This window comes from Barbus barbus (assembly GCF_936440315.1).
Source record: "Barbus barbus genome assembly, chromosome: 30".
NCBI classification, from domain to species: Eukaryota; Metazoa; Chordata; class Actinopteri; order Cypriniformes; family Cyprinidae; genus Barbus; species Barbus barbus.
Genome location: NC_136758.1, coordinates 26,463,775 through 26,491,474, shown reverse-complemented (window position 1 = coordinate 26,491,474; position 27,700 = coordinate 26,463,775). Strand labels below are relative to the sequence as shown.

The 27,700-nt window shown below is 35.9% G+C and overlaps 1 protein-coding gene across 1 annotated transcript; it reads right to left on the bottom strand.

Moving 5' to 3' along the window:
- Positions 1–26,244, bottom strand: LOC306850510 (bifunctional epoxide hydrolase 2-like). The gene is made up of 20 exons (XM_079386171.1): positions 26,132–26,244; positions 25,851–25,989; positions 25,598–25,682; positions 25,327–25,483; positions 24,452–24,642; positions 24,224–24,346; positions 23,870–23,938; positions 23,673–23,768; positions 22,998–23,076; positions 18,743–18,777; positions 18,614–18,640; positions 14,554–14,639; positions 14,311–14,422; positions 12,668–12,742; positions 6,585–6,621; positions 6,215–6,317; positions 5,333–5,402; positions 4,781–4,861; positions 3,737–3,795; positions 1–476 (listed from the first exon to the last, which is right to left on the bottom strand). Exons 2-20 carry the CDS (start codon positions 25,946–25,948, stop codon positions 392–394), a joined length of 1,668 nt encoding a protein of 555 aa, XP_079242297.1. The 5' UTR covers positions 25,949–25,989; positions 26,132–26,244; the 3' UTR covers positions 1–391.
- Positions 26,245–27,700: the final 1,456 nt, after the last annotated feature.

Below are 27,700 nucleotides of genomic sequence, written 5' to 3'. Positions count from 1 at the left end.
TTCTTGTAAAGCAGTATTGATTCAGTTTATTACAATGCAAAGGACTGTTTATTGGTTTTATTTGGCAAAGCAAAGCTGTTAATAAAAAGAGTTCATAATAAAATGTGACATTCATCAACATTACATTAAAAAGGCAGTGGCTATCTACACTCAGTGCAAACAGTGACAGATTACACACAAAATGTAAATATGAGCTCATTTGCACTATAGCCTTAAAAATGGTTCTTTGTTATTGCAGTATATTATAAAAGACTTCATTTAAAAAGTATTGGACTACTGAAATCCACTCACATGACAATTAACTATTATTATACAATCAGCAAGCCTGGATATTAGTGCGCTGTAGCTGGGGGTTAATTTGCCCGCGTACAGTTAAATCAAGATCATGCTCTCATAACTTGGGATGAACAGAGATAGAGGCTTTCTGGTGTGTTTCCTTCAGCCAGGAGATGAGGATTTTATTGAGCTCCGCAGGCCTGAAGAGAGAAGAGGAAAAAGAGATTGGACTGATCTGATCACGTGATATAACCTCAAACGACTGTGACGTTAAAACGATTAGTGATGCTTTCTATTACTGTGGCTCATGATGAGAGTTAAGAGATTTGAACTAATCATAAATTAAGCACCTCAACAAGCTCAAATGCTATAGGATGACGCACACACTCAACTTTAATACTTAGCAGTGTTTGATTTTTTAAAACCCTTAATGCTATTTAAATCTCATCACATTTAGCAGACCTCACTAAGCACATTTCCTATCTTATACGACAGGAAGCAACCACAAACCAGCTTCACAAGAGAAAAAAACACTCTCAGAGACGCATAAAAATCATTGTCTTACGGGGTCATCGGGTCACGTCTCATGTCCTGGTTTGGAAATGAAGCCAGGCGTTTTCTGACAGGTTCAGAATGTCAGCGTTCATCTATTGATTACTGAAGTTCAGCGGAGGGTGGAGAGGGTGATGGAGGTGGAGGGGTCAAGAGACGTTAAAATAATTTACAGCCGCAAGGGTTGCGTTATCGAGCCCTCAGGTCAGTGTGGAGAGGACGGTTAAATCACGCTCTGCTCTGATAGCAGAACGACTGATTGGAGAACATTAACCACACGACAAGAACATTACCATAAAACCACTGTCATACAGATGAGCTTTGAGAAGATAGAAAAAAATCATTTAATTACAAAGTATTTTTGTCTTGTTTTCCAGTACACAAAATCTAATTTACATTTACTTGAGAAGTTGTCTTCTGAAAAATCTATCAGAATGAAGTAAATTTAAGCTTAAATCTCTTTAAATCTTAAATATTTTAATGATCCTAAAAAAGGCTTTATTTTCCATATGCAAACTTATATATATATATATATATATATAAAACTCTGCTGGCAGATAATTTCTTGTTTTAAGCTTACATTTACTTATTTTTTTCTTTCAGAAATCTAATATCTTAGATATTCACTAAAAATTCAGATCTTGATTTTTCTTCTCCTATAAATGTATCTTGATTTAAGAGTGTTTAGATATTTGACTGGGGAAGGGGAAAAAAAGGCTTTTTTTCCAGTGCAGTGCCAGCCAAGTATATGTCAAGTAAATCTGATAGCTGTATCTGAAACAGCCGGTTTACCAGAATAAAGCTCTGAAATGCCCCATGACCTGGATAGAAAGAGCTGTTGGCGGTGTGAGATACGCATCAGGTGGGTTTGGTTTCCATTTTTGACTTATCTGACAGCATCTGTCAACAGTTTCAGGCCATCTGTCACACTTTAAAGGACGTGTACGGTACACATCACCCTTCAGCCAACACTGTGGGTCAGTTTTAGTAAAGCGGGTTCACAAGAGTTCATTTTGCAGTATGCACATGAAATCGGCTGTGGATGGTTGTTAACTACTGTAAGCCTAACAGTATGCAACCTAATTTCCTTCTGTTGATTACTGGGTGAAATGTGACCCGGATGCTTCCTTGAACAGATTATGTGAGATTCTTTCTGCGTTATCAGATGTGAGTTCTAGTGTTTTGACTTTGTATCTTTTAAATTACATGTAAGAGGGATTGTTTTCTCTATATGGTGGTTTGACCTTGAGGTGAGCTGGATCTCTCCGTCAGTGTCACGTTATTTATGGGATTGGCTGCTTGGCCGAGGTGATGGTGTTGCACAATCACTGCCCTGACCCCGTTCAATGATGGAAACCCTGGATCTGAGCAATCCTTCATTTAAAACTGAATGCCTACACCGGTCCTGATGGGAGACGCTCCTCTCTGTAAGAAATGCTGAATGGTAACGCGCTGCTGCTCTAAAAGGCTTATAAATGACAATGAAAATAATAGTCTGTCGAGCTGACTGTTTTGACACAAGCTTCCTAAACATGCTTTTAACACAATGCAATTTGCTGCTGATGTACATTTCAAATATTTCAACATGCCAACGTGTCCATGTCTTTCATCCAAATAAAAAAGGGTATATATGCAAAAAGTATGAATAAATAAATAAATACTTACTTGCTTACCTACGTACTTGTATACCCAAAAATATACATTGTACATTACATTTCTTGTACAAGTATAATGCCTATTTTTGGACCATGATGATTGTTTATTTCTGTTTTATTTTTAGTTATTTTAATACATCAAGTCAAACTGAATGAAATGTTGCCTTAATTGGCAACTAGCTGAAATAAAATAAAAATAACGTTTTTAATATTTTATTTAATTCCAGTTCAAGTTTATTTTAATTCCAGTAAAGCAAGCTTTTTATGGTTTAATCTTTTTATTATTTTATTTAATTATTTACTAAACTATAATACCCCTGTGTCACAAAGCATAATGTTTTTTCTAAAATGGCTTAATTTTCTTCATGCAAAAATATTATACAGTATTTGGGATAAAACAACCTAAATATATAATTGAGAGTTTTTATGAGTATAACCTGGTATATGCTGCTGAAGTAATATGACTCAGAAGTGTTTACTACCGATATCACAAATTGATCTGAGAGAAGGGACAAGGAATGATGGGAAGAAGATGAATGCAAACATTTCAGAAAATATAAGATTCAAACATGAATTGTAGGCCATATCTTACACAATTTATGAGCATCTAATCCAGCTAACCTAACCTGACATCGTATTAACCTCTTTTATTCTTTCAATTATTACACTCCCCATATAACAACAGTCAACTAAAGTACTAAAGGTCAGACAGTCCGTCAATTTTTTTTTTTTTCTCCAGTTTTCCTGGAAACCAAGTATTCCTGATCCCTCGCTGACATTTAAGCAGCACCATGTTATTTTAAAGCCATTCAGACATGTCAATTGTTGCTATATGAGTTTTTGATTAAGTTCAATGTCAATATAATGAATCACACTTGTTATGCAGTAGACTTTCATGTCCCCATCATACAGTATATACAACACTGGATAAAATAAAATCAATTTATAAAGACGCAAATCATATTAGTTTTTTCACAATATCACAATTAATTGAACATTGGGGTGAATATTTAATCATTTCACTACTTTGGTTTAAGATGTGATATTTTAAAATAAATGTATTTCTTCAAATAAAATGTTTCAAATAAATATTATTGAACTGGTAATCAATTCATATTGTTTCCCTGTGTTCTTACTATCACTTTCCATGCTGTTAGTCTTTTGTCAAAATGCCAGTTCCTCAATGACATCATCCTTAAGGAAGTGGTATCATTGTTTTGGTGGAAAAACATTCAGTTTCCAGTGAATCTTACCTCTCCATCTGAGTCCAGTGTCCACACTCCTCAATGTGGCCTCTGGTGAGGTTAGGGACCTTCAGACAGAAACATACAAGACATCAGGTCAGCTGACACAGACCATGCTACTGTATGACATTACACATCATACTGCGTTTATGTAAAGTATTGGAATAACTGTAATGTACATCTACATTTGAAACTTGCCATAGACACTAATTATTTGTAAGGAAGCTTATTTCGACCATGGAATAAAACAAAAAAGTGATTGCAACTTTATTTCTCACAATTCTGACTTTTTTATTAGAATTTTGATGTATTTGAGATATAGATTGCCGAATTCTGAGAAAAAGGGCAAAATTATAGAGATATAATTCTCTTTTTTTTCTCACAGTTCAAAGTTTGACTTTTTATCTCCCAATTTTACGAAAAAAGTCAGACTTGTGTTTATATCTTAAAATTCTGACTTTTTTCTAAACTCACAAAAACAAAAGTAATTTGTAACTTTTCTCTCAGAATTCTGCTTCACTATTGTTAATCAGTATCTCACAATTCTCACGTTTCTTCTCAGAATTGCAAGTTAACATCGGAATTGTGAGTTTATATCTCTGAGAAAAAATATCTTGCAATTCTAAAAGAATTATATGATATAAAATCTGACTTTTTTCCTGCAATTCCATTTTTATTGGACTATTTTTTATCAGAACTGCGAAATATAAACTTAAAAAACGTTTTATCTCACTATTCTGACGTTTAACTCTCAGTTGCTAGTTTGTATCTCACAAGATTTCTGAAATGTTTTTTTCTCAGAATTGTGAGAACTCTAATGTTAACTTGTGAAAAAAAAAGATACAAACTCAGAATTGCAAGAATCTGTGTGATATAAAGTCACTTTTGTTAAATTGCCTGCTGTAAATAAACTTCCATAAACCTGTGAGGCTGAGGATGTGAACAGCTCATAGAAAAAATCTCATTATAATTCAAGTCATTATTATAGTAATCTGTAGCACGACGTGAATGAAGCATTAACATAATGGAAGAATAGCAAAGTCGCTGTCTCACCAGGTTCTCCATGCCTGTGGCAAAGGCTGGCAGAAGAACAGGGTCCTTTCCTGCAGTCACCATTAAAGCTGGCATCGTGATCTGTAACGGCAGAAGCACTGTCATGTACTTTCAACTAACCAAATCAGTTTTGACATATAAGGAACTGACTAAAAATGCAACAAGATAAAGTGTGTAACATATTAGATTTTTGAAAATAATGTTTTGGTTTTGAAATTATGGCTTGACTGCATTTGCAACATGAAACAACATTTAATGGCCTCAATCAATTCATCTGCATCAGTTTTTTTTAATAGTGCAACTGATTTTAAAGATGAACCAGTTATTGATTTCACTTCCTAATGAAACACACATTTATGAGTGATACAGCCAGAGTTAAAGCACTTCAGTTTGTCGTGGAGGAGCAGATGTTGGGGTAAAGGGAACAGACACCATCTGCTCCGCTCAGGCTGAGGGACTGTGCTAGATGTGGAGTGGAATTGCTGGAATAAGCAGCACTTGGGTATTTCTGACAGTGACGTGTCAGAGTGGGAGCGCGGTGAGGACACTTGCCTTGCCCCTCGGCCTGGAACACATCCAACGCCAGTTCCTCTCCCCGTTACGGTACCAGTTCAGAGGACCCCTGAGACAAAACCAGACCCTCAGTGACAACATGTCATCAATGCTACGTGCATGAGCATGCATTCATTATCAATGCCTCACGTTTAAAGGCTTAGTTCACATACAAATTCTGTTATTTCAAAATATGTGGAAGAACAGACCACAAAAATAGCTTTGTGTGTGGAAAATCTCATCTGCACTTCCACATATTCATACTTGATGTAACACATTTAGTTACATTAAAGTTCAAGCATTAAGAAATTGTGTGATCCTGCTGTGATGTTATTAAATAAGAAATAAGTGCATATGCAAATAATGATCTTAATGATCCTAATTATTTGATAAATAATTAGGATCATTTCATCATCATACAATCATACAAAATATTTCATCATCATACAAATCATACAGGTTTAAAGTCAACGTGTAAATGTTGACAGAATTATTTTAATATATTAGATTATTAGAATTATTTTAGGGTGAACTACTGTTATGAGGAGATTTTTTCAAATTTCCTTTTATCAAATTTTTTATTTTAAAAGGTAAACAAAATATAAAACACTTCTTGAAGAAATATGAAGCCATAGCATGACATAATTTAGTCTAGCAGGACATCTGCCTGGAACAACATCCTTTATTGGAGTTGATACAACATTGATATCAATTTGAACTCGCACTTAAAACCAGAAGGAAATAATAGTTGGGTAAGAGTTAAAAACTGCAAACCAAACATAAAAATGTTGTTCCAATAATAACATGTCTTACTTGAGTAAATCACAATGCATATGAATGCACATAAATAAGATGCACTTTTTGCCCATTTGCTCAGTGTACCTGAAGCCGCTCTTGGTGAACTGCTGCACATAGTACTGCAGCGCAGACTCGCTCAGAATAGCACTGCGGGGTGGATCATCCGGTGACCCCACAAGCAATCCACCTGATAAACAACAGAGCAGACAAGGAAAACAAAACGATAAGGCCAATGTAGTCAGGTGGTCTTGTGAGGCTTGGTGCATGAACGGTTTGTACCGTTCTTCTCAAGTGCAACTCAAATCAAACATGCATTCATTTCTCAATACAAAATACTGAACTAAATCAGAAGCTGACAGCATAACAGAAGCAATTTGAATTGCTGAAGCTAATGATGCTGCCAATCATTCTCCATTGTTCATCAAATAATAAAAAGCAGATAAAACTTTCTTACCTCTCTTGCAGACTCCAGCAGTGTTTGGAAATGATTTCTGCAGATTATAGATAAGAAGGTTGCCAGTGTTATTTTAGTATTACTGATATACTATTATAGCATTTATTAATATTTTGAATTAGCTTTATATATATATATATATATATATATATTCAGCTTTGAAATTTAATTTTAGTTTAAAATATAGTTTAAAATTTTTTAAGCTTTAATTTTTTATATTTCTTTTTATCTTTAATTTTAATTTCAGGCTTCGTTTTAGTAATTTTAGTACTTCAGCTAGAAATGTTGGTGACTGAAATAAATAAATAAAGGGTAAAAAATTTAATTATAACAATGAAAGCTAATTAAAATATTAATAAATACCATAGTTTTAGTCTTATTTCATATTTTGAATTAGCTTATATTTTTATATTTTCAGTTTTTATTTTAATTGTAGTTAAAGTTTACTAATATTTGTTTTTAATATTTCTGTTTATCTTTAGAAATGTTGCCTTTGCAACTAACTGAAATAATGATAAAAAAACGGAATAACGTACAAATAAATGCTAATTCAAAAATATTAATAATTACTATCATTTTAGTTTAAAAATGTCTTAATATTATTTCATATTTTGAATTAGCTCTTATTTTTATACTTTCAGTTTTTATTTTAGTTTTAGTCATTTTATGTACTTTTATGTTTTTTTTTAGTTCTGTTTATCTTTCATTTTTATTTCTGTTTTAGTTTTAGTCATTTTAGTAATTCATCAAACAAAAATTAGAAATTTTGCTTTGGCAAATAACTGCAATAAATTAAGTTTAAGTCATCTAATATTTCTGCTTTATTTATTTCAATTAACAAAAATGCATTTGCTAAGGTATTTTGAGTGTTTTCTAGCACATTACTACAGTTAGACATTTCTGTAATTTCTAGTTATTTACTGTATATCACCCAGTATAATACTGCAAATTCCCTTTACAGTAAATAACTGTAATACCCTTTGCATCATGGGAATTTTCTGTGACTTCAGACCTCACATACAGAGACTTACTGTATTTTTTTTAAATTGCTGTATACTACTGTATTTGCCGTAAATACAGTAAATACCCTTTGGCGCCATTCTATTGAGGTTGTTTTATTTTCCTCATTTATTACATTTGGATTGACACGATTTGCCTTACACCGTGTCTAAAACGCCGCAACAGCTTGGGACTGACTACAGTGGACGTGTTACATCGCTTGTAATGATTGAAAAATCCGTTTGTCCTTCATGTCAGAAACAGCGCGAGCGCTTGGAGTACATTTGTACGTCAGAAATATACTGGGGCATCACTTTACTGTCCGCATCCACTGTAGATAATATGCATAATGGTTTCTTTTATTGTCTTATATTGAGTCGCGCCATGCTACTCGCGTCCGAGGAAGACACGGATCCAGCGGGGGTTTTGCCCGGGGCGATGAACCCACGAGAGTGTAAGAGTTCCGGAGAACATCTGTGCTGTGTGTCGATTCTCTTCTGAATGAGCAGTGCTTGCTGTTCACTTTCACTTTCGATTTCGGGATCATGCTCACTCTGTTATAAAGGGAGCACATCTTACATCTTCAAATTAGCTGGGTCCCAGTTGGGTAGCCCAGGTGGGCCCCAGATATCCCCAGTTGCAACCCCTCCCCTATGGGCCCCACATGGGTGTGTTGACTGAGTCATATCTGCCTCCTGCAGCTTGTGTTAGATGCAGGGTGGCCAAATTCACATTTTTTTTGTTACACATTTTTTGCTCACTGTTAAGACGCCCTTTAGCTGTGTTTATGATCAATCTACATAAGGGTGACTGTAAAATATCTCCACTTGGGAATTTTCCCTGGGAAATTGAAAGATTAATAACTTTAGTAATAGGTTTAATTATGGTAAAACTGGACTCTTTGAGCATAACAACATCCATGCCATATTTATCTTTTGCTCTAGATGATTTAAGAGATCTAATTGTTCTCATAACATCAGAATCACTAACAGGCCTTATTCTAAAAACAGGCTCCACTGTCGTAACTGGACAGACATTAGTATACGCAGGTGGAAAACAACGAGTAATAGTTTCTACGGAATCAACAAAATGATGATTAAAAACCACCTCAGCTGGATTGTTTATTGATTTCCCCTTTAGTTTAAGTTCTAGAATTTTCTTATCTTCATTTTGTTGTCCTGTTATTTTTTTTAACTGATTCCAAATGATTCTAGGATTGCCTCTTGCTTTTTCTATCATAGTGAGGAAACAATCTGCTTTAGCTTTTTGTAATTTCTTTACCACAGAGTTCCTTAACATAGTACATCGATATCTATTTCGTTTTAAGTGAGGTTTTCAATGCATGATCCCTTTCTTTCATCAAATTCAGAATGTCTACATTTATCCATGGGACCATATTCTTTTTCTTTCTATGATTAAATTTACAGGTATAATCAGTAATAATATTTTCTAATCTTTTTGTAAAAATGTCCTCATAATCTTCCTCATAGTCAATACCCAATAATAGATTATCCCTTTCTATCTGCTGAATAGCACCTTTAAAGTTCTCTTGTTTATTCTTTGGTATCCCAACAAATGAGCTAAACCTCTTCTTAGTTAGTTTCCTAGTTACCAGAATCATATTATGGTCAGACAGACCAGTTAACATATTACAGGATTCGCTCAGGTCTATTAGTAAATATTAGATCAATTTGACTTTTAGTAAAATTAGTTATTTGAGTAGGCCCACTAATTAATTGTTTAAGATCAAAACTATCAGTTATCTGTTTACGATTTTTCCTAGTAGATTTATCTTCCCAATTAATGTTGAAATCACGCATGATAATTACCTCCTTGTTAAAATTACATTCTTTCAGTAAAGTCTCAAGATTTTCATAGAAACTGCACTTAGAAGAAGGGGGACGATAAATGACAATGAGAGTAAACAACATTTCTGGAGATAAGACAATGTTTAAACCAATGCATTCCAATTCCTGGCAATTCACCCACTGGATTTCATTACACTGAATAGTATCCTTTATATATATCACTATATATATATATATACTGTATATATATATATATATATATATATATATTGTATATACACTCCACCACCCTTGGAACCTTCTCTATCCTTTCTAAAAACATTAAAACCAGGCACCTGAATTACTGCAGTAGAAACATTTTCGTGAAGCCAAGTCTCTGATAAACAAAGGAAATCTAAATTTGAGTTTAGTAAGTGTAAGAGATGGGTTGTTTTTTGTGGTACGCTCAACGGATGAACATTTAGAGACTGAAAGTCTAAGGGGGATACATTCAAGGTTGCAGACTGGTGAAGCAACTGATGCAAAACAACATCATTATTGTCCTGGGAAAGAATAACGAGTTTGTTTCACTGACCTCCATCTTGACGTTGATAAGCACTAGGTGCAGAATTCTGACACAATGTACTTATTGCGAAACCTCAGAAATATTGCTGAGTAATGGTTCCTTTTTTTGTAATTAAAACACAATGCACCCAACTGGGAGGGGGATCGAGTCTGGCCAACTTGCTTTCTCTCTCACTTGGAGGGTTGTTCTTAACCTGCACACTAATTTTTAGGTATAAAACATGGGGTTTCTTTCAGTTTCAGTGGAAGCTCAGCCGTGGGATAAGTGCACGTCGCCCGGCATTTCTCGGACAGGTGTTGGTCTTCTACTGTGACTGAAACGGGCTCCCCAGTCTTTTGAAGAGTGAAGATGATGGCACAGTTCTGAGGTTGTATATTGGTTATAATACTTTGCTTGGGGTTTTAGGTTTAGTGTATGCTCAAGTTAGTGTATTATTCATTCACGAATATTATCTTTTATCCAGTTACTCATGATCATTCATATATTATGCACTGGCTTATGATGATCCTTCTTTAATGTGTTTATTTTTGATTATCACTATTCTCTTATGCATTTACCTATGATCATTATCAGTATTATTGATATCAGCTGTGTGTATCAACAATAAACAGTTGTAATTGCTTGATTAGTATGGTGTACGGACCTTTTTATTGACACCTTCTCTCGCCGAATTAGCACCTCACTGGTCTCACATTAGTTTTGATTATCAAAACAGAAACCATACTAAAACAGTAAGTGATGATGAACTTGATCACTTTTCGATTTAATACTTCTTATGTTTAGATGACCACCTAAGAGACCCTTCATTTTAGCTTTAGGATCCCAAACTATTCTAGATTGATTAAGGGTTCGGAATATTTTATTTTATATATTAATCACTCTCTTATTTACACCTTTCATCTTTGTCCCGACTCCACATATATTATCTAACGTTAAGATCAAGTCAATAAAATCAGAAGTACTCCGTGGATCGGCATCTCCTCCATCTCCTCGCCCACTGACAACCCCGCCGACTCAAAGATCTCCACGCCAGCCTTGTTTTAGGTAAGGAAATGACATATTTTGAGTTTTGATATGGGATATGGTCATTGGGATATGTATTCTTTGGCTGCTTGTCTTTTTCCCCCATTATGTTTATGTTGCCTAAAGATTATTTGTGAGGGTAAATCCAGAGGATACAACATAATGCACTGCAAAACGTCGTAAGACAGGAGAAATGGTGAAGATGCACTGTTCCAGCATTGGAAGACTGTATTTTTAAGTGTTATACATGCAATGTTTTAAATAAAGAATTTGATAAATTGTAATTATTGTGTCTGTTTTAACTGAACGTCAGTGGTACCTATGTGGAGTAAAAATAATTAATATAATTATATATAAAAAATAATAAAATCTAATGAAATCTATATTAAAATTAATGAATTACAGTAGTATACTGATGAATTGTTTTTTACAGTAATTTACTGTAAAACAGTACAGTTTGCAACTGTAAATCAAATACAGTTTACTACTGTAAATCGTAATTACAGTAACTGTAGTAAGTGACTGTAAAAACCCTTTGAAATGTCTAACAGTGTATTTGATTTCTATGGTGTTTCTCTATGACAGTCTGGTTATTAAATATAGCTCAGGTCAGACTTTTTCATACAGTCCTTCCTTTGTAATAAGAGACATCAAATCTTTTCCTTTTTAAAAGGTGCTGCTACGTAGTAAGGATGTGAATTACACCTCAAAAAATGTGCAGCTGGTTGAGGAAATCTGTGCTATTACTTTTCTAAGCGATATCAGACTTACAATTTTCACCTGGCGGACCATAAAATTGGCTAAAAGATCCCAGAATCAAATATAATTAGACCAGAATATCACAGAGACTAATCAACCACATTCATAATACCACCCTAGAAGCCATCAAAATACAAAAAATACTTGATGTTTCCACTGAAATGAAAAATGAAAGATATTCACAGGTTTCCTTCAAATGATGTGGTTCTTTGTTGGATAAATGGCATGTGAATGCAATTAGTGGCTTGTGTCTCCCCTCCTCCGTGGTGATTTCCAGGTTTTATCGGTGGGATGTGCAACAGAAGGGGATTGTGTCTAGAGATCCCCGTCTGCTCCGACACAGTGGCCCACACACTCATTGAGATGCAGCCCGTGGCTACCTGAGGCTGAGCGATGGCCGGCCTGCCGCCTGCCTTTGTGATTCATTAGTGCAGGAGCAGAGTCCTGGATGGAAGCCCTTTAAGTGGCCCTCATTATGATGCTGGGTCATTCAGCACCAACCGCACGCCTCGCCTATTTGATCTCCATCAGCGCTGGCTTTTTGATGCCGGCGATAAGCAATGTAAATATCGAACAGATAACCGTGTCACTTCAGATGAAGGGAGAATTTTACTCACACATAAGGTTCCTGCTCTGTCAAGATGTTTGCTAGTGCAACATGAATTATAACTACATTTTTGAACAACTTATTAAAATACATGCATGATTATGATCTTGAGGAAATCTCGGTCATCTATTGACTTCATAAATACTCATAAGTGACCAATAACCGCTTTTCAAGAATCATTTAATACATTAAAAATATTACTGACACAAAGCTATGATAATGCTTTAGAAAACATAAAATATAGAGCTGTTCCTTTCATAGCTTTGCAACTAACTCTAATAAAATGTATTTAATAAATGTCAAATTAAACTCAGAAACTTACAGTTTCATTACTTGCAATGAACATCAGTTTGAAGGTTCGCTCAAAGTTTTTCTCCAGTTCAGCCTCTGCAACACCCTGATACAACAGACAAAAGCACTAATAAATATAACATAAATAAATAAAACAGTTTATTGTTAGTTCATGTTAGCTTAGATCCATTAAATAATATTACCAGATAACGTTTTTGCATATATGTATATTAACAAGTAATTAAATCGATTTAATTGATTTTAATAATGTAAAGTGTTATCATATATAAAATACTGATGTTAATATAGATATAACATTTAAATACTATAACTAATATAATACAAAATCATATATTATAATCACTGTATAATTATAAAATATACACTCACCTAAAGGATTATTAGGAACACCATACTAATACTGTGTTTGACCCCCTTTCGCCTTCAGAACTGCCTTAATTCTACGTGGCATTGATTCAACAAGGTGCTGAAAGCATTCTTTAGAAATGTTGGCCCATATTGATAGGATAGCATCTTGCAGTTGATGGAGATTTGTGGGATGCACATCCAGGGCACGAAGCTCCCGTTCCACCACATCCCAAAGATGCTCTATTGGGTTGAGATCTGGTGACTGTGGGGGCCATTTTAGTACAGTGAACTCAGTCATGTTCAAGAAACCAATTTGAAATGATTCAAGCTTTGTGACATGGTGCATTATCCTGCTGGAAGTAGCCATCAGAGGATGGGTACATGGTGGTCATAAAGGGATGGACATGGTCAGAAACAATGCTCAGGTAGGCCGTGGCATTTAAACGATGCCCAATTGGCACTAAGGGGCCTAAAGTGTGCCAAGAAAACATCCCCCACACCATTACACCACCACCACCAGCCTGCACAGTGGTAACAAGGCATGATGGATCCATGTTCTCATTCTGTTAAGCCTAATTCTGACTCTACCATCTGAATCTCAACAGAAATCGAGACTCATCAGACCAGGCAACATTTTTCCAGTCTTCAACCGTCCAATTTTGGTGAGCTCGTGCAAATTGTAGCCTCTTTTTCCTATTTGTAGTGGAGATGAGTGGTACCCGGTGGGGTCTTCTGCTGGTGTAGCCCATCCGCCTCAAGGTTGTGCGTGTTGTGGCTTCACAAATGCTTTGCTGCATACCTCGGTTGTAACGAGTGGTTATTTCAGTCAAAGTTGCTCTTCTATCAGCTTGAATCAGTCGGCCCATTCTCCTCTGACCTCTAGCATCAACAAGGCATTTTCGCCCACAGGACTGCCGCATACTGGATGTTTTTCCCTTTTCACACCATTCTTTGTAAACCCTAGAAATGGTTGTGCGTGAAAATCCCAGTAACTGAGCAGATTGTGAAATACTCAGACCGGCCCGTCTGGCACCAACAACCATGCCACGCTCAAAATTGCTTAAATCACCTTTCTTTCCCATTCTGACATTCAGTTTGGAGTTCAGGAGATTGTCTTGACCAGGACCACACCCCTAAATGCATTGAAGCAACTGCCATGTGATTGGTTGATTAGATAATTGCATTAATGAGAAATTGAACAGGTGTTCCTAATAATCCTTTAGGTGAGTGAATATATATGTATATGTGTGTGTGTGTGTGTGTGTATATATAAATTAACATAATTCAATATTAATAATCACTCACAGGGTTCTGGAAATAGATCTGGTAATCAAAGATTGGTATGGCCATGAGTTTCTCCACTGGATTTGTTTTTGGATCCACAGGAAAAAGGGGTGTGTTGAGAGACGCCACGGCCCTGCAAAATAAAATGATTAACATGAGAAGAATCTGCATTTCTGTGCACTGTGCATAACCGACATCAAACTAAACCAACACTCATGACACTCTTGAATCATTTTGTTAATGATTCTCTCTGAAATGCAATACCTCACTCTCTCAGGATGGAACTGTGCCATGTTCCACACCAGAGAACCGCCCCAGTCGTGACCCACCAGAGTCACCTGTGGAATGCCCTGCGGAGCAGAAAGACAAAACTGTACACTCATCTATGCAATAATACAATAATGATCACATTACAACCAGGTACAATCATGACATGGAAATCATATTTCAGTCCAAAATCAAAAGAAACCTCAGAAATAATGTAGACTATTTTAGGATTAAGATTTTAGGGGGTTTTTCCATAGTAACAAATGCATGTACTTTCATCATTAGTTTTAATTAAGTTCTTACTTTCAATTGTTTTTCCTTCAGGATTAAAATTGCTGAAAGCGATAAACAAAAAACAAAAAGGTCCAAAACTACCGGAACTTCACAGGAACATTTCATGACACAAAAATCATATTTCAGTGCAAAATCAAAAGAAAACTATGAAAAAGAAAACTATATACAGGCTATTATTTTTTCAGATTTTTTTTTCATTGTAATATTTACATGTGCTTTCATGATTATTTTCAATTAAAGGTGCTGTATGTAGGTTTTTGACTCTACTAAAGCATAAAAATACCATAATATGTTTGCAGATATTTAAGAAACATGCTAAGCTAACATACTTGTTTATCTGAAGAAAAAAAATGCTACAGTCAGTTATTCTCCTTTGAAAATGTGTGTTCTGGCCAGGTTTGTCGGTCTCTGTTTTGGTTTGTGAAACCAGTCCACTGCCAGTTTACTAGTGCTGTGTATCACCAGCAAAGTCACAATACGATACGTAACACGATACAGAGGCCACGGTACGATACGCATCACGATACGGGACTGCACTGAATTTCACCTCAGAAGAATTTAGTAAAACAGCTGTTTATTAAACACTGCATACTATAGGGCCATTGCTAACTATAGACAGAGCAGGCGTTTGACCTCTGCATTATGAAGGGCCTCCATAACTGTACAACAGTGCAATTTAGGTAATGGCATATGTTTCTGCTTCCGAAGATGCACGAGTTCTGGGTGATTCTAGCCGAACATGCACATCTGTGCCGGCATTTGTGTGAAACAGAAGCAGTTCAATGTGAAGTTCAAACTCCATCAGGTGCTTTTTGACGCTTTGACGGAAAACAATGCTTAGTTTTGTTTTTTTGCATAGGTTGTCCAAGGCTTTTTAATGCAAGTACGTTTTATTTTTATTGTATAAAAATAGAATTAGAAGTAATGTGGACACTATTTATACACTATTTGTTTAATGTTATCTTGTGTTTGATGCTAAATACACCCAAAAGCTTAAGAGTATTTTAATCAGTTCATAAAGAAATTGTTAATTCAACTCATTCATTCATGGGAGAAGAGACCGGTAAATGACTTCTTCTCACCCGTGATTCCCGATGGTTTTAGAGGAAAATTACTCCTCGTCGCCCCCTGTCGTTTCAAACAAACAAACCAAGGTCCATAACAACTAGATAAATACGTAAGTAAATAAAAGCTTTAAATATTAATCTTTCACCTTTTGCAAAAACCTGTACCCTTAAGTTACCGCTGCTACATTTGACAAGCCATGGCACTCTCATATCGTGGAACACTGTCAGACAAGACAGAGCAGGTTACTTTTGGCTTGAAACAAAGTGATTGTCTTTTTTTTTTTTTTTTTAAGAAATTCCAACAATAAATACCATTTTGTGGCTCTTTAATATGTTGTGACAGATCGCTGTAGCATCTCAGTTCAAGCGCATATGAACCAATCATCTGTTCATATTTACTTAAAGCACGAAATAAACATGAATGAACATCAGAAGGTATCTTGTTTCAACCATGGAAAGACATCAATGCACACCATTTTTCAAGTTCAAGTCCACCGAAGTTAATCTACTCTTCTGTCTAGTTTGTTTGTTTGACAAAATGGCAGATTCAGCCTTATGATTGGTCAGCTCGCCTGTCAATCAAATTCCCAGAGAAGGGTCAATTAACATCATTCTAAAACCAAGTCAAGACAGTCTTGAAGAAACTGTATCTGTAGGCCCAGTATCTGTTTGTCTCAATCCCATACACAGTCAAAAATCACAGATCACTTCCTCTCGCACAATGAATTGTGTTCCCCTCTGCATTATTTACACAATTAGACCACCAACTGTAGCAGCTAATTAGAGGATAATGACCTCTTTCACAGCACAATGACGGCCAGCCGCCCACCCTGTTATACAGCCTGATGGGAAATAAACTCAACGGCACACATTACTCACAGAAGATTCTCATGCCTTCCACGTCACATTGTTAAATTCTTAATTATGACTGGTTGATAGGAGTTGCAAAGTGAATATATGTACAAAATAAGTAGAATATATGACCAAAAGCATTTCATTTATAATAAGCTAATTGCTTCAAAACAGCTTCTACTCTTCTGGTAAGACTTTCCAAAAGACGTTGACCAGGAATACAGTGATTTGTCCCATTCAGATACATGACAGGCTTTGTGCTTTTTCACACTAAACCAACGTTATTTTAGTATTTATATATTATGAAACTATAATATTTAAAATCTCTGGTCAAGCACACTAGATGACCAACAATTTCTTTCCAAATAAACAATTAAAGCAACTGCACAAAAGCTGAATAGAGCAACTGTGCAGCCAAAATACTCTAATAATAATCTAGCATACAGCATAACTACTCATATTTACTGTCAGAGGTCATAAAGCATTATATTTTGAAAGTTCATGACCAGCACCTCAAGACAAATGGGACCAAAGACACTGAATTTACTTCTCACTGCATGTCACTGCATGTCACTGACAAAGAATGTGCTGAAAGAGACATGCGCCATATATTTCTGCTGAGCTGAAGCACATTCATCTAGTCTGGTCATAACAAATGGATATATTGTGGGACAAATGCACTTAACGGTTGCACCACTCACTAACCAAATGCGAATCGTGTATTATCTGCACTGCAGAACCTGCTGGTCTAACTGTGGACCAACTAAATATGGATGAACAGACTTTCAAAAACAAGAGCACTGTATTCTTATGAAATTGCTTGAAAAAGGGGAACTGCTCTCATTTTTTTCGACAGAGTTACTTTTAGTACAGTGAGTCAGTTTAACACGGTCCTATTTTGAGATGTGCAAAAGAGCAGAGAGCGATCGGTTGTCTGATAATGAACGACACTGAAAATGTATGAAAAATATCATTCAGACAAGACTAAACCTGATTAGTACAAGTGCCAGGGTTAAAACATGACCCCCCGGTCTCACAGACAAGGCTTAAGCCTAGTTCTAGACTAAAATGTAAGTCTGAGTTGTTTCAACTGAAAGAAACTTGCACTGACTGATCTTAAAATATATCAGTGCCTTTGTTTTGTCTCAAGATGCACACCAGTAATATTTTTAAGTACGTTTATAAAAATTACTTAAATGTCCTAATTGAACTATGGCCTAATCATGGTTTAGGCTAAGCCCTGTCTGTGAAACCAGGCCGATGTGTCCTGAAAACACATGCAACAGCATTTGACAATATGATTACACTGGAGAACTATAAAGTAGAGATTCTTATTTAAATAAATAACTTGTTGAGTCATGCACTTGATTCAATAGAATCGGCTCATTCGTTCACGAATCACTGTTAATTTTGAATTATTTCTCAATTCAGACTGCCACAGTACTATAGACTTCTGTTCTTTTGTGGCTTCCTGTGGCTCAGTGGTAGAGCATTGCATTAGCAGTGTAAAAGGTTATGGGTTCAATTCCCAGGGAACACACATACTGACAAAGAAATATATATATATACAGTGCCTGAATGCACTGTATGTCCCTTTTGTCTGCTAAATGCATAAAATGTAAATGTAAAGCAAACCAGTTAATAATACGAAATGGTTCCTGAGTCCCAACACTCATTATATGACACTTATATGTCTAACAAGTCAGAGGCTAAAACATCAGCAATGCATCTTATGCTTTTCAGTATTATCCAATATCATAAATATGGCAGATTTAGTCATTTAGTTTAGTAATCCTGTAATTATATGCATGTGTGGAAATAAAAAAATAAAAAACTGTACATACCATTTTATCCAAAAATATCACCAGATCCTAAAAAGCCAAGAGAGGGATGACAAAGTTTTATGCAACATTAATCAATTTTGCTTTACATTTACATGGATAAGTAAATTCACATGGATTAGTTTTAATTACCAGCATGATTTGTTCTTGAGAATATTCCTCAATCTCTGCATAAAAAGGTGGGAATAAAACAAAACTTATTCTATGTTCTGTACCTTTTCATATGGCAATAATAACAAGATTTTTCAAATTACATACAGTATATGTATTAGCTTTAATGCACATATGTGACCCTGGAGCACAAAACCAGTCTTAAGTCGCTGGGGTATATTTGTAGCAATAACCAAAAATGCATTGTGTGGATCAAAATTATCCATTTTTCTTTTATGCCAAAAATCATTAGGATATTAAGTAAAGATCATGTTCCATGAAGATATTTAGTAAATTTCTTACCGTAAATATATCAAAACTTCATTTTTGATTAGTAATATGCATTGCTAAGAACTTCATTTGGACAACTTTAAAGGCAATTTTCTCAATATTTAGATATTTTTGCACCCTCAGATTCCAAATTTTCAAATAGTTCTATCTCGGCCAAATATTATCCGATCCTAACAAACCATACATCAATGGAAAGCTTATTTATTCAGCTTTCAGATGATGTATAAATCTCAATTTCGTAAAATTTACACTTAAGACTGGTTTTGTGGACCAGGGTCACATATCAAAATAACAACAGTCAAATGTGTTTGAAAACGTAGTATTAAAAATGTATAATTTAACTTACAATTTGCAACAAGTGGAAAATGTTTAAATACTCAATTTATCGTCTTTAATACTTTTACAAAACAAGCTTTGTCTTCACAAAATCTGCAAAAAAGCATGATGTAGCAGAAAACATCTGGCTCTTTGTTTGAATTTTCTTCTGTCACTGGTCATGATTCTAACCTTGAAATCAAGATTAGGCTTAAAATAATGTCTTCAAAATCATTCATGCATATTAAAATCATTTGAACATTTAACAAATAGCTTTAACCTGACTCAGAGGAAGACAGGAATCATGTTTTGTGGCAGTTTTTCAGCTGAACAAGGGATAATACAAGAATTCTTAAAATAGCCACCTTACAAATGGTTGTCAAAAGCAAAAATGCTACAAAATGCATCACATTTTGCGAGAAAGTGTGATATGCTACATGAAATCAGGAAAATGCCTTTAACTGAAAATTGAGTGTTTGATCTTATTATTATACATTACTGACACTCTATCCTCCAATTTGATACTGTTAAGTGCTTTGACACAATCTGTATTGTTAAAAGCGCTATATAAATAAAGGTGACTTGACTTGACCAATTTTGGAGTCAGCAGCCCAATATTCATAAGAAACAACTATTGGCTTTCATTCAGCAAATTTGATGCAGGGCGGTTTAATAATAATAACAGCAGTCATAAACCTTAATTAACAGGCACTATATATTCTAGCATAAGGACATTGGATAAAACACTTAATTAAAAAAACTTTTAATGAAAAATGTCTTAATTTTATTGCATTGTAATCATTTAAAGGCCTTGAGATCATGCTATATTAGAAATATATTGAAAATACAGCACAGCCTCTCATAACTTATTGTTGAAAACATGCACTGTCACTCCACACGCAGTTCTTATGTAAACTTCAAATCCCATCACAGAAGTGACCTGATGCACATGCTAAAGAGCAGTGCTTCTCATTTTCATTCTCAGCATGAAGCCGCAGCGATCACAGGGGAACTGGAGTGCCTGGAATCCCTTCGGGCATTTATTTCAGTTACCTAGAACTTCATGCTGCTTTTAAAGCTAAAACATGGCATTTGAGCAGGTAGCGCACACACGTTTAAAACAAACTCTCAGCAGCAGATTTTAGGATCTCTCACTCATGCGCTGACTTTGGTATAATTCACAGATGTAATGGCTATTGAACAGGCTTTAATGCTATTGTAAACAGTCAAAGCATCCTGTTCTGCAAACTTACCAACAGTAATGAAAGTTCCTGTTGGTCATCTTAAAAACACAGCTGACGCCAAAGGAAAAAAAAAACATGCTGTTTTCAAAATGTAACCCATTATACATAACAATTTATGTTTAAAAGGCCATATAATTTCCAGACGAATTTCTTATTTACTGTATTTTAAGCGTCCTTGATCACAGGATGCAATTAAAAAACCTTTAACATTTTACCTTGACAACTTCCCGGGAAAGACTATGTATTTTTAATTTACAATGAGCAAAAATGAAGTATCCATCTAAAAAACAACCTATGCGCTGATTCTGTGGATTACAATTAGTAGTTGTCATAGGTTAAGAATCTTATGAAACACAACTAAGGGGTTTTTATATTTCACTTTGGGCTTTTTAATCCCAGGTTACAGACATTTTTAACCCTGTGTTTAGCAATGCCATTTCATTTTTCATTTTGAAAGGGGATTAACACTGCTTTTGCAGTATTTAAAGTGATTTTGAAATGCTCGTAGAGATTTTTTTCTGCCATATTGTGACGTACATCCGAGTATAAAAATTGTATGGCCTGGACTTGGTTCTATGCATCAGTTGTTGATCAGATTTTAATATATTGCCATTGCATTCAAAATTGGAGGCAGATGAACCCAAGCTTGCAGGGGTGAGTTTTAATAGTGAGTTTTTCATCACTGGGCATCACAGGGATTCCACTTCGCTGGTTTGACTCCCATCTCACTGGTAGTTCTTTCAAGGAGCCTGGAGAGGGGAGGTATCCAGAGCACATCAACTGGTAAATGGGGTTCCTCAGGGATCAGTTCTTGGACCCCTCATCTTCTCCATATACACTACATCACTGGGTCCCATTATACAGGCACATGGTTTCTCCTACCATTGCTATGCTGATGACACACAGCTCTATCTCTCATTTCAACCAGATGATCCAGTTGCACAGATCTCAGGCTGCCTGGGCATGAATGAAAGAACATCACCTACAGCTTAATCTGGCAAAGACTGAGCTTCTTTTCTTCCCTGCCACTCCAACTCTACAGCATGATTTTACCATCCAGTTAGGTTCATCAACAATTACCCCATCAAGTTCGGTCAGAAATCTTGGTGTAATCTTCGATGACCAGCTGACTTTCAAAGACCACATTGCAAATTGCTCCATCTTGGAGGTTTGCATTGCACAACATCAGAAAGATCAGGCCCTTCCTTACACAGCATGCTGCACAACTTCTTGTCCAGGCCTTTGTCATTTCTAGATTGGACTACTGCAATGCTCTTCTAGCTGGACTTCCATCAAGCACAATCAAACCTTTACAAATGATTCAGAATGCAGCGGCACGACTGGTCTTCAACGAACCCAAAAGGGCCCATGCATAGTGGTGCCATCACAGAGAGGCACAAAATCGCTTTCCAGAACGTTTTCATTCACCATTCCTGGCTGGTGGAATGAACTTCCCACCCCTAACCGGAATGCTGAGTCCCTGACAATTTTCAAGAGACACCTGAAAACTCATCTCTTCCGTCATCACTTGACATCTTAAAAAAAACCCAAAAAAAACTTTGCTTTCTTTCCTTAACCTCTCGCTGTCTAGTTACTATCTACTATGGACAATCCATGAAACTTTGTATCACTAGCACTTCCTGTGTCTATTTGCCTCTTTATAATGAATCGCTTATTGTATTCCTCAATTGTAAGTTGGTTTGGATAAAAGCGTCTGCTAAATCAATAAATGTAAATGTAATGACTAAACAACTGGACTAAATGACTGGAGAAGTCCTGCATATGTCACCAGAGAGAAGTCTGCCATTTTCTCTTAAAGGTCCAGTTATGACATTTGGATTAAACGTTTTGAGGTAGGTCATAACATTTAAAAATGCAATATGCACAGTTGAATTGTTCAAAATAAGATCTATAGCATGCATATATAGAGTAGAAAACAGATGGTGTGAACAGAATGCATTAACACTCAAGTCACAGAATAAGTAACACCTTCTTGTGCTTTCACAACAATGCAAAAAGTCACTCGCCAAAACCTTCACCCTCTCTGTTCCTCTTTGGTGGAACGTACTGCCAACTTCCACAAGAACTGCTGAAACAATCACATCTTTTAAGAAGCAGCTGAAGACCTTTTTGTAACCATCCCACACTCTTGAACCAAAGCATTTATACGCTCACAAAAACTTTATCCTCTTCTCTAGCTTGCTTCCTAATCTAGTTGTCAAACAAGCCTGGCATTGTATATTACGCATATTGTTGGCTTCTCGATGAAGTACATTTGTTCTTCTTTGCTTTTGTTCCTCTTTAGTTAATCACTTTGGATAAAAGCATGTAAATGTAAGGTAAAAGAAAAAACAAAGCATGACACATACTGTATAATTATAACTGACCTGGTGGAGCAGTGGAGTCACCGTAGCCTTTCATGTCAAGAGCTAGAACCCTGAATCCAGCATTGGCCAAAGCCGGAATCTGATGAAAAACAAACAAAAAAACAATAACACCTGAAGGATATAGTACTTGAGTGGCGCTTATGTTCTAAGTGGTTGCCAGGACATTGTTATGTGGTAGTTAAGGTGTTCTGAGTGTTATTAATGCATTGCTACCAAGCTGACAGGATGTAAGGTGAATTCTTACTGACTCAAAGCAACCATCCCAAGGTCTCTATGATAGGTTTTGTTCACTCGGCAGCATTAACCAATTTTCTGTAATTTAATACTAAGGTAATAAAACACAGAGTACAGAGTTATAAATATACATTAAATCTTTTCAAAATTAAACTACAAAAAAGTTGCTAGATTACATAATATAACTCATTGCGTCATCACAGTCTGAAAAGGGTACATTCTTATTTTCATTACCCAAAGCAACTTACATTATTCCAGTGCCCCTGGAGCCGTATTCAAACGTATAATAGTGAAAGCTCATGAATCACCGCTTTTGCCGTTTAAACCCAATACCCGTGGGTTACCCGCCCTGATCTTTAACCACTAGGCTTTGAGATTCACAATAATCTCACTACCTACAAAGTCCTGGATTCCAGTTGCATCAGATTTGGGGTTCCTCACCTGATACCTCCAGGAAAACCAACTCTCAGGAAAGCCATGGCACAGGAGAACAGGCGGACCATCTCCAAAGTCCACATAGTGGATCCTCACACCAGGCTGAAAAACAGAGGAACACACTTTTCATGACCCTTGCTAAAAATAACACGCTGCCAGTGAACTTTGGCACAATTAAAACAGAGATAAGCATTATAAATTACCTTAATATCCATATATCCATGAGAGACATTTTCAGGATCACAAGACGGTGGCCGGAGATCACTGGTGACCTGTCAAGTTATCCATTAAAACCATTAAATGGCAAAGGTCATTTATGTTGTTTTTTTTCACTGTAAATTAAAAGATTTATAACTTCCAAAAATTGTACATTTAACAGTATTTTTAGATTTATTACAGTTTTTCATTACAGTTTTATTACAGTTACTATATATAATAAGGGAACCTGCTGTTAACCAATGAACAGTTTTTACTGTAGCATTTTTGCAGTCTTTTACCATACATTTTTTTTACAGTATATCAATGGAATTACAAGGTTCAGGATCAGAATTCCTCACCTCTATTTCTGTAAGCTTCTGGATTTCCTTAAGAGCCTCAGTGATGTCCTTGACTTGAACAGCTGTCATTCCCAAACCTTCAGCTGCCTTGATACTTTCTTCATCCACATCCAGCCAGATTGCCTTAAACAAGTAAATTATAAGAGCATTTGGTCACATCCTTAACTAGCATCTTTTGAATTCGCTCTTTCCAATTGGAGAGCTTCTGAAATTATTTACTGCTCTTACTTCTTGAGGTTTAATCGCAAGTTTCTCAAGGGCACTGGTAAAGATGTCTGGCTCTGGGATTCTGACACCGGCATAGCAAGATCTCACAACCAGGTTGAAATGGCTTTCCAATACGGAGAGAATCCTAGCAACGCCATCTCTCTGATCAGTGTCATCGACCCAGATATTGGCCAGGACGCAGGTAGAGATGCCTTAAAGGAAAAGTTCACCCCAAAATTTTAATTTGCTAAGAATTTAGTCACCATCAGACCACCCCAGATCCCAGAAATTAGCTCACCGGAAAAAAAACAATTGTAGAAATGTAGCATTACATCCCTTGCTCATCAATGGATCCTCTGCAGTGAATGGGTGCCGTCAGAACGAGAGTCCAAACAATTGATAAAAACATCACAATCCACAAGTAATCCAGTGCATTAATTAATGTCTTGTGAAACAAAAAGATGTGTGCTTGTAAGAAACAAATCCATCATTAAGATATGTTTAACTTCAAACTATTGCCTCTGGCCATAATACTGCTTTCTCCAGTGAAAAAGTAATCTTGTCTGAATCAGGAGAGAAATATGCGCAGATCAAACACAGTTACAAACAAATATGTTATATTTTGATGTGAGAGGACAACAGGAGATGCACTTTTTCTATTGGAGGAAGGGTAATTATGCATAATGAACTCACGGCTTTTCACTTTACAAGATATTAATTGATGGACCGGAATGACGTGGATTACTTGTGATGTTTTTATCAGCTGTTTGGTCTCTCATTCTGACGGCACCCATTCACTGCATTTGTCCAAATCTATTCTGATGAAGAAAAACCCATCGACATCTTGCATGGCCTGAGGGTATAGTTTTAGCTAATTTTCAACAAAAGCAACATACCATGACGGCGGAGGACAGCTGCAGCATCAAGAACCGGCTTGTTGAATTCTACCTGCCCAATGTCACTGAAAAGCTTCTGAGCTGAGAACTGCGCAGGTAAAGAAAGTCCCTGATCGGCCGCAACCTTCTGACACTCAGCTTCAAACTCAGGAATCATCTGATATGTGAAACCAGTTATGCATGAGTAAATATTTTTGTTGCACTAAAGCAGACTGCATGCATGCTGTCATGCCTTATGCATTAATATATTTTTTGAATGAATGAAAATAACCTGAGTTAGGGTGATTTTTCCTTTCTCCAAGCGATACAGTGCATTCTCACTGCCAAGTTTTGCAATTACATTCTTAATGAAGCCCCTAGAGCAAAACAGTATTGGTAATGAAATATAACATTAAATGCAAAAGCAAAGCATATATATATATATATATATATATATATATATATATATATATATATATATATATATATATATATATATATATATATAAGGAATTACATAAAACAAACAAATAATAGTCACATACCTCGGAATATCAGTAGTTTCCTCAAACTTCTGAAAAGTCTGGGCGAGATGGGGTGTAACAACACCACCCCACAAATTAAACAGCACTGCCTTCTTCATTGGAAACTAGTTTTATTTTATTTTATTTAAAACTAACAAGTCTCTGGGTAAAAAGCAAACACAGGGCAGAAAACATTACACGACTTGTACTTGCTTGCCTCTTCTGCCAAGACAATGTTTATAGTAAAAAATGCATTGCGCAATGCTGTCATAAAGTTGAATTCGGTGAACTTTTATGTTTACCTGATGAGCAGATTGTGATTTCTGGATGCAGGAAGATCGCTGTGCCTTAACTTGTAGTAACTTGTAAACTATTGCTGGAAGGACCGCTACTGCCAGAGTTTTAACTGCGTCTTACATAAAGACTACGAGTTCTACTATGACAGAGGAATAGCTAATGAATATTAATCGCGTTCTCGTCACGTTCACCAAATACTCGTACCTGATTGGCTGAAAAGCATACCACTGTTAAAGGGAGCGATGAGCAGCCTCATTAGAAGCTCCAGGAATGTTGCCAAGCAACGTAAATAGGACATATTTAATATTCATAAGCCACGCCTTCAGTGGTAGTTGAAAGAGCTCAAAAGTCAAAAAAGTTATGTTAATCTCAAACTTTATAAAACGTTTCTGAATACAAATTATTTAACATAAAATGCCTTTATTTTTTAAACATGCAATGTCAAATAAATATAAATTATTATTAAATAATATATTAAAGAAATATTAAACAATATATATATATATAAAATATTAAAATATGCCAAAAATATGTGTATTATAATGCACAAAACATTATAGTCAATAATTAAATGTAGCCTAATATATTTAAAGAAAACCTTCATTATATGCATTTTCACAAAATTCATGAATCATGACATCATAATAAAAATCAAAACAAAAAATCTGAAAATATTTTTTATTTACATTTATTCATTTAGCAGATGCTTTTATATAAACCAACTTACAATTGGGGAATACCTTAAGCGATTCATCTTAAAGAGGCAAATAAACACAGGAAGTGCTTGTAATACCAAGTTTCGGGCATTGTTCAAATAAATACAAGCTAGACTGGGGGTTAAGTAAAGAGAAGCAAGAGTTTTTTGTTGTTGTTGCTGTTGTTGTTGTTTGTTCCTTTGTTCTTTTTTTCATCATTGCACCAGCCAAGAGCGGTGAATGAAAATGTAGTAGTCCAGCCTAGAAATGACAAGGGCCTGGACAAGAAACTTTTCAGCATGCTCTATTAGAAAAGATCTGATCTTTCTTGTTGTGCACTGCAAACCTGCATGATTGAGCGTTTTTTTTCAATGTGGTTTTTGAAAGTCAGCTGGTCATCAAAGATTACACCAAGATTTCTGATGGGGTAATTGTTGATGAACCTAGCAGGATGGTAAAATCATGCTGTAGAGTTGGAGTGGCAGGGAAGACAAGGAGCTCAGTCTTTGTAGTTGATGTTCTTTCATCCATGCTGAGATGTCCGCCAGGCAGCCTGAGACCTGTGCAGATGATACCGAGATCATGTGGATAAAATGAGAGATAGAGCTGTGTGTTATCAGCATAGCAGTGGTAGGAGAAGCCGGTATGCGCCTGTATGATGGGACCTAGTGATGTAGTGTATATGGAGAAGAGGAGGGGTCCAAGAACTGATCCCTGAGGAACCCCTTTAGATACCTCCCACCCCCAAGCCACCTTGAAAGACCCTACCTGTGAGATAGGATTCAAACCACCCTGTGATGGCCATGAGAGGATGGACAGGAGGATCTTATGATTAACAATGTTAAAAGTGGCAGACAGATCCAGCAGATATATAAGATT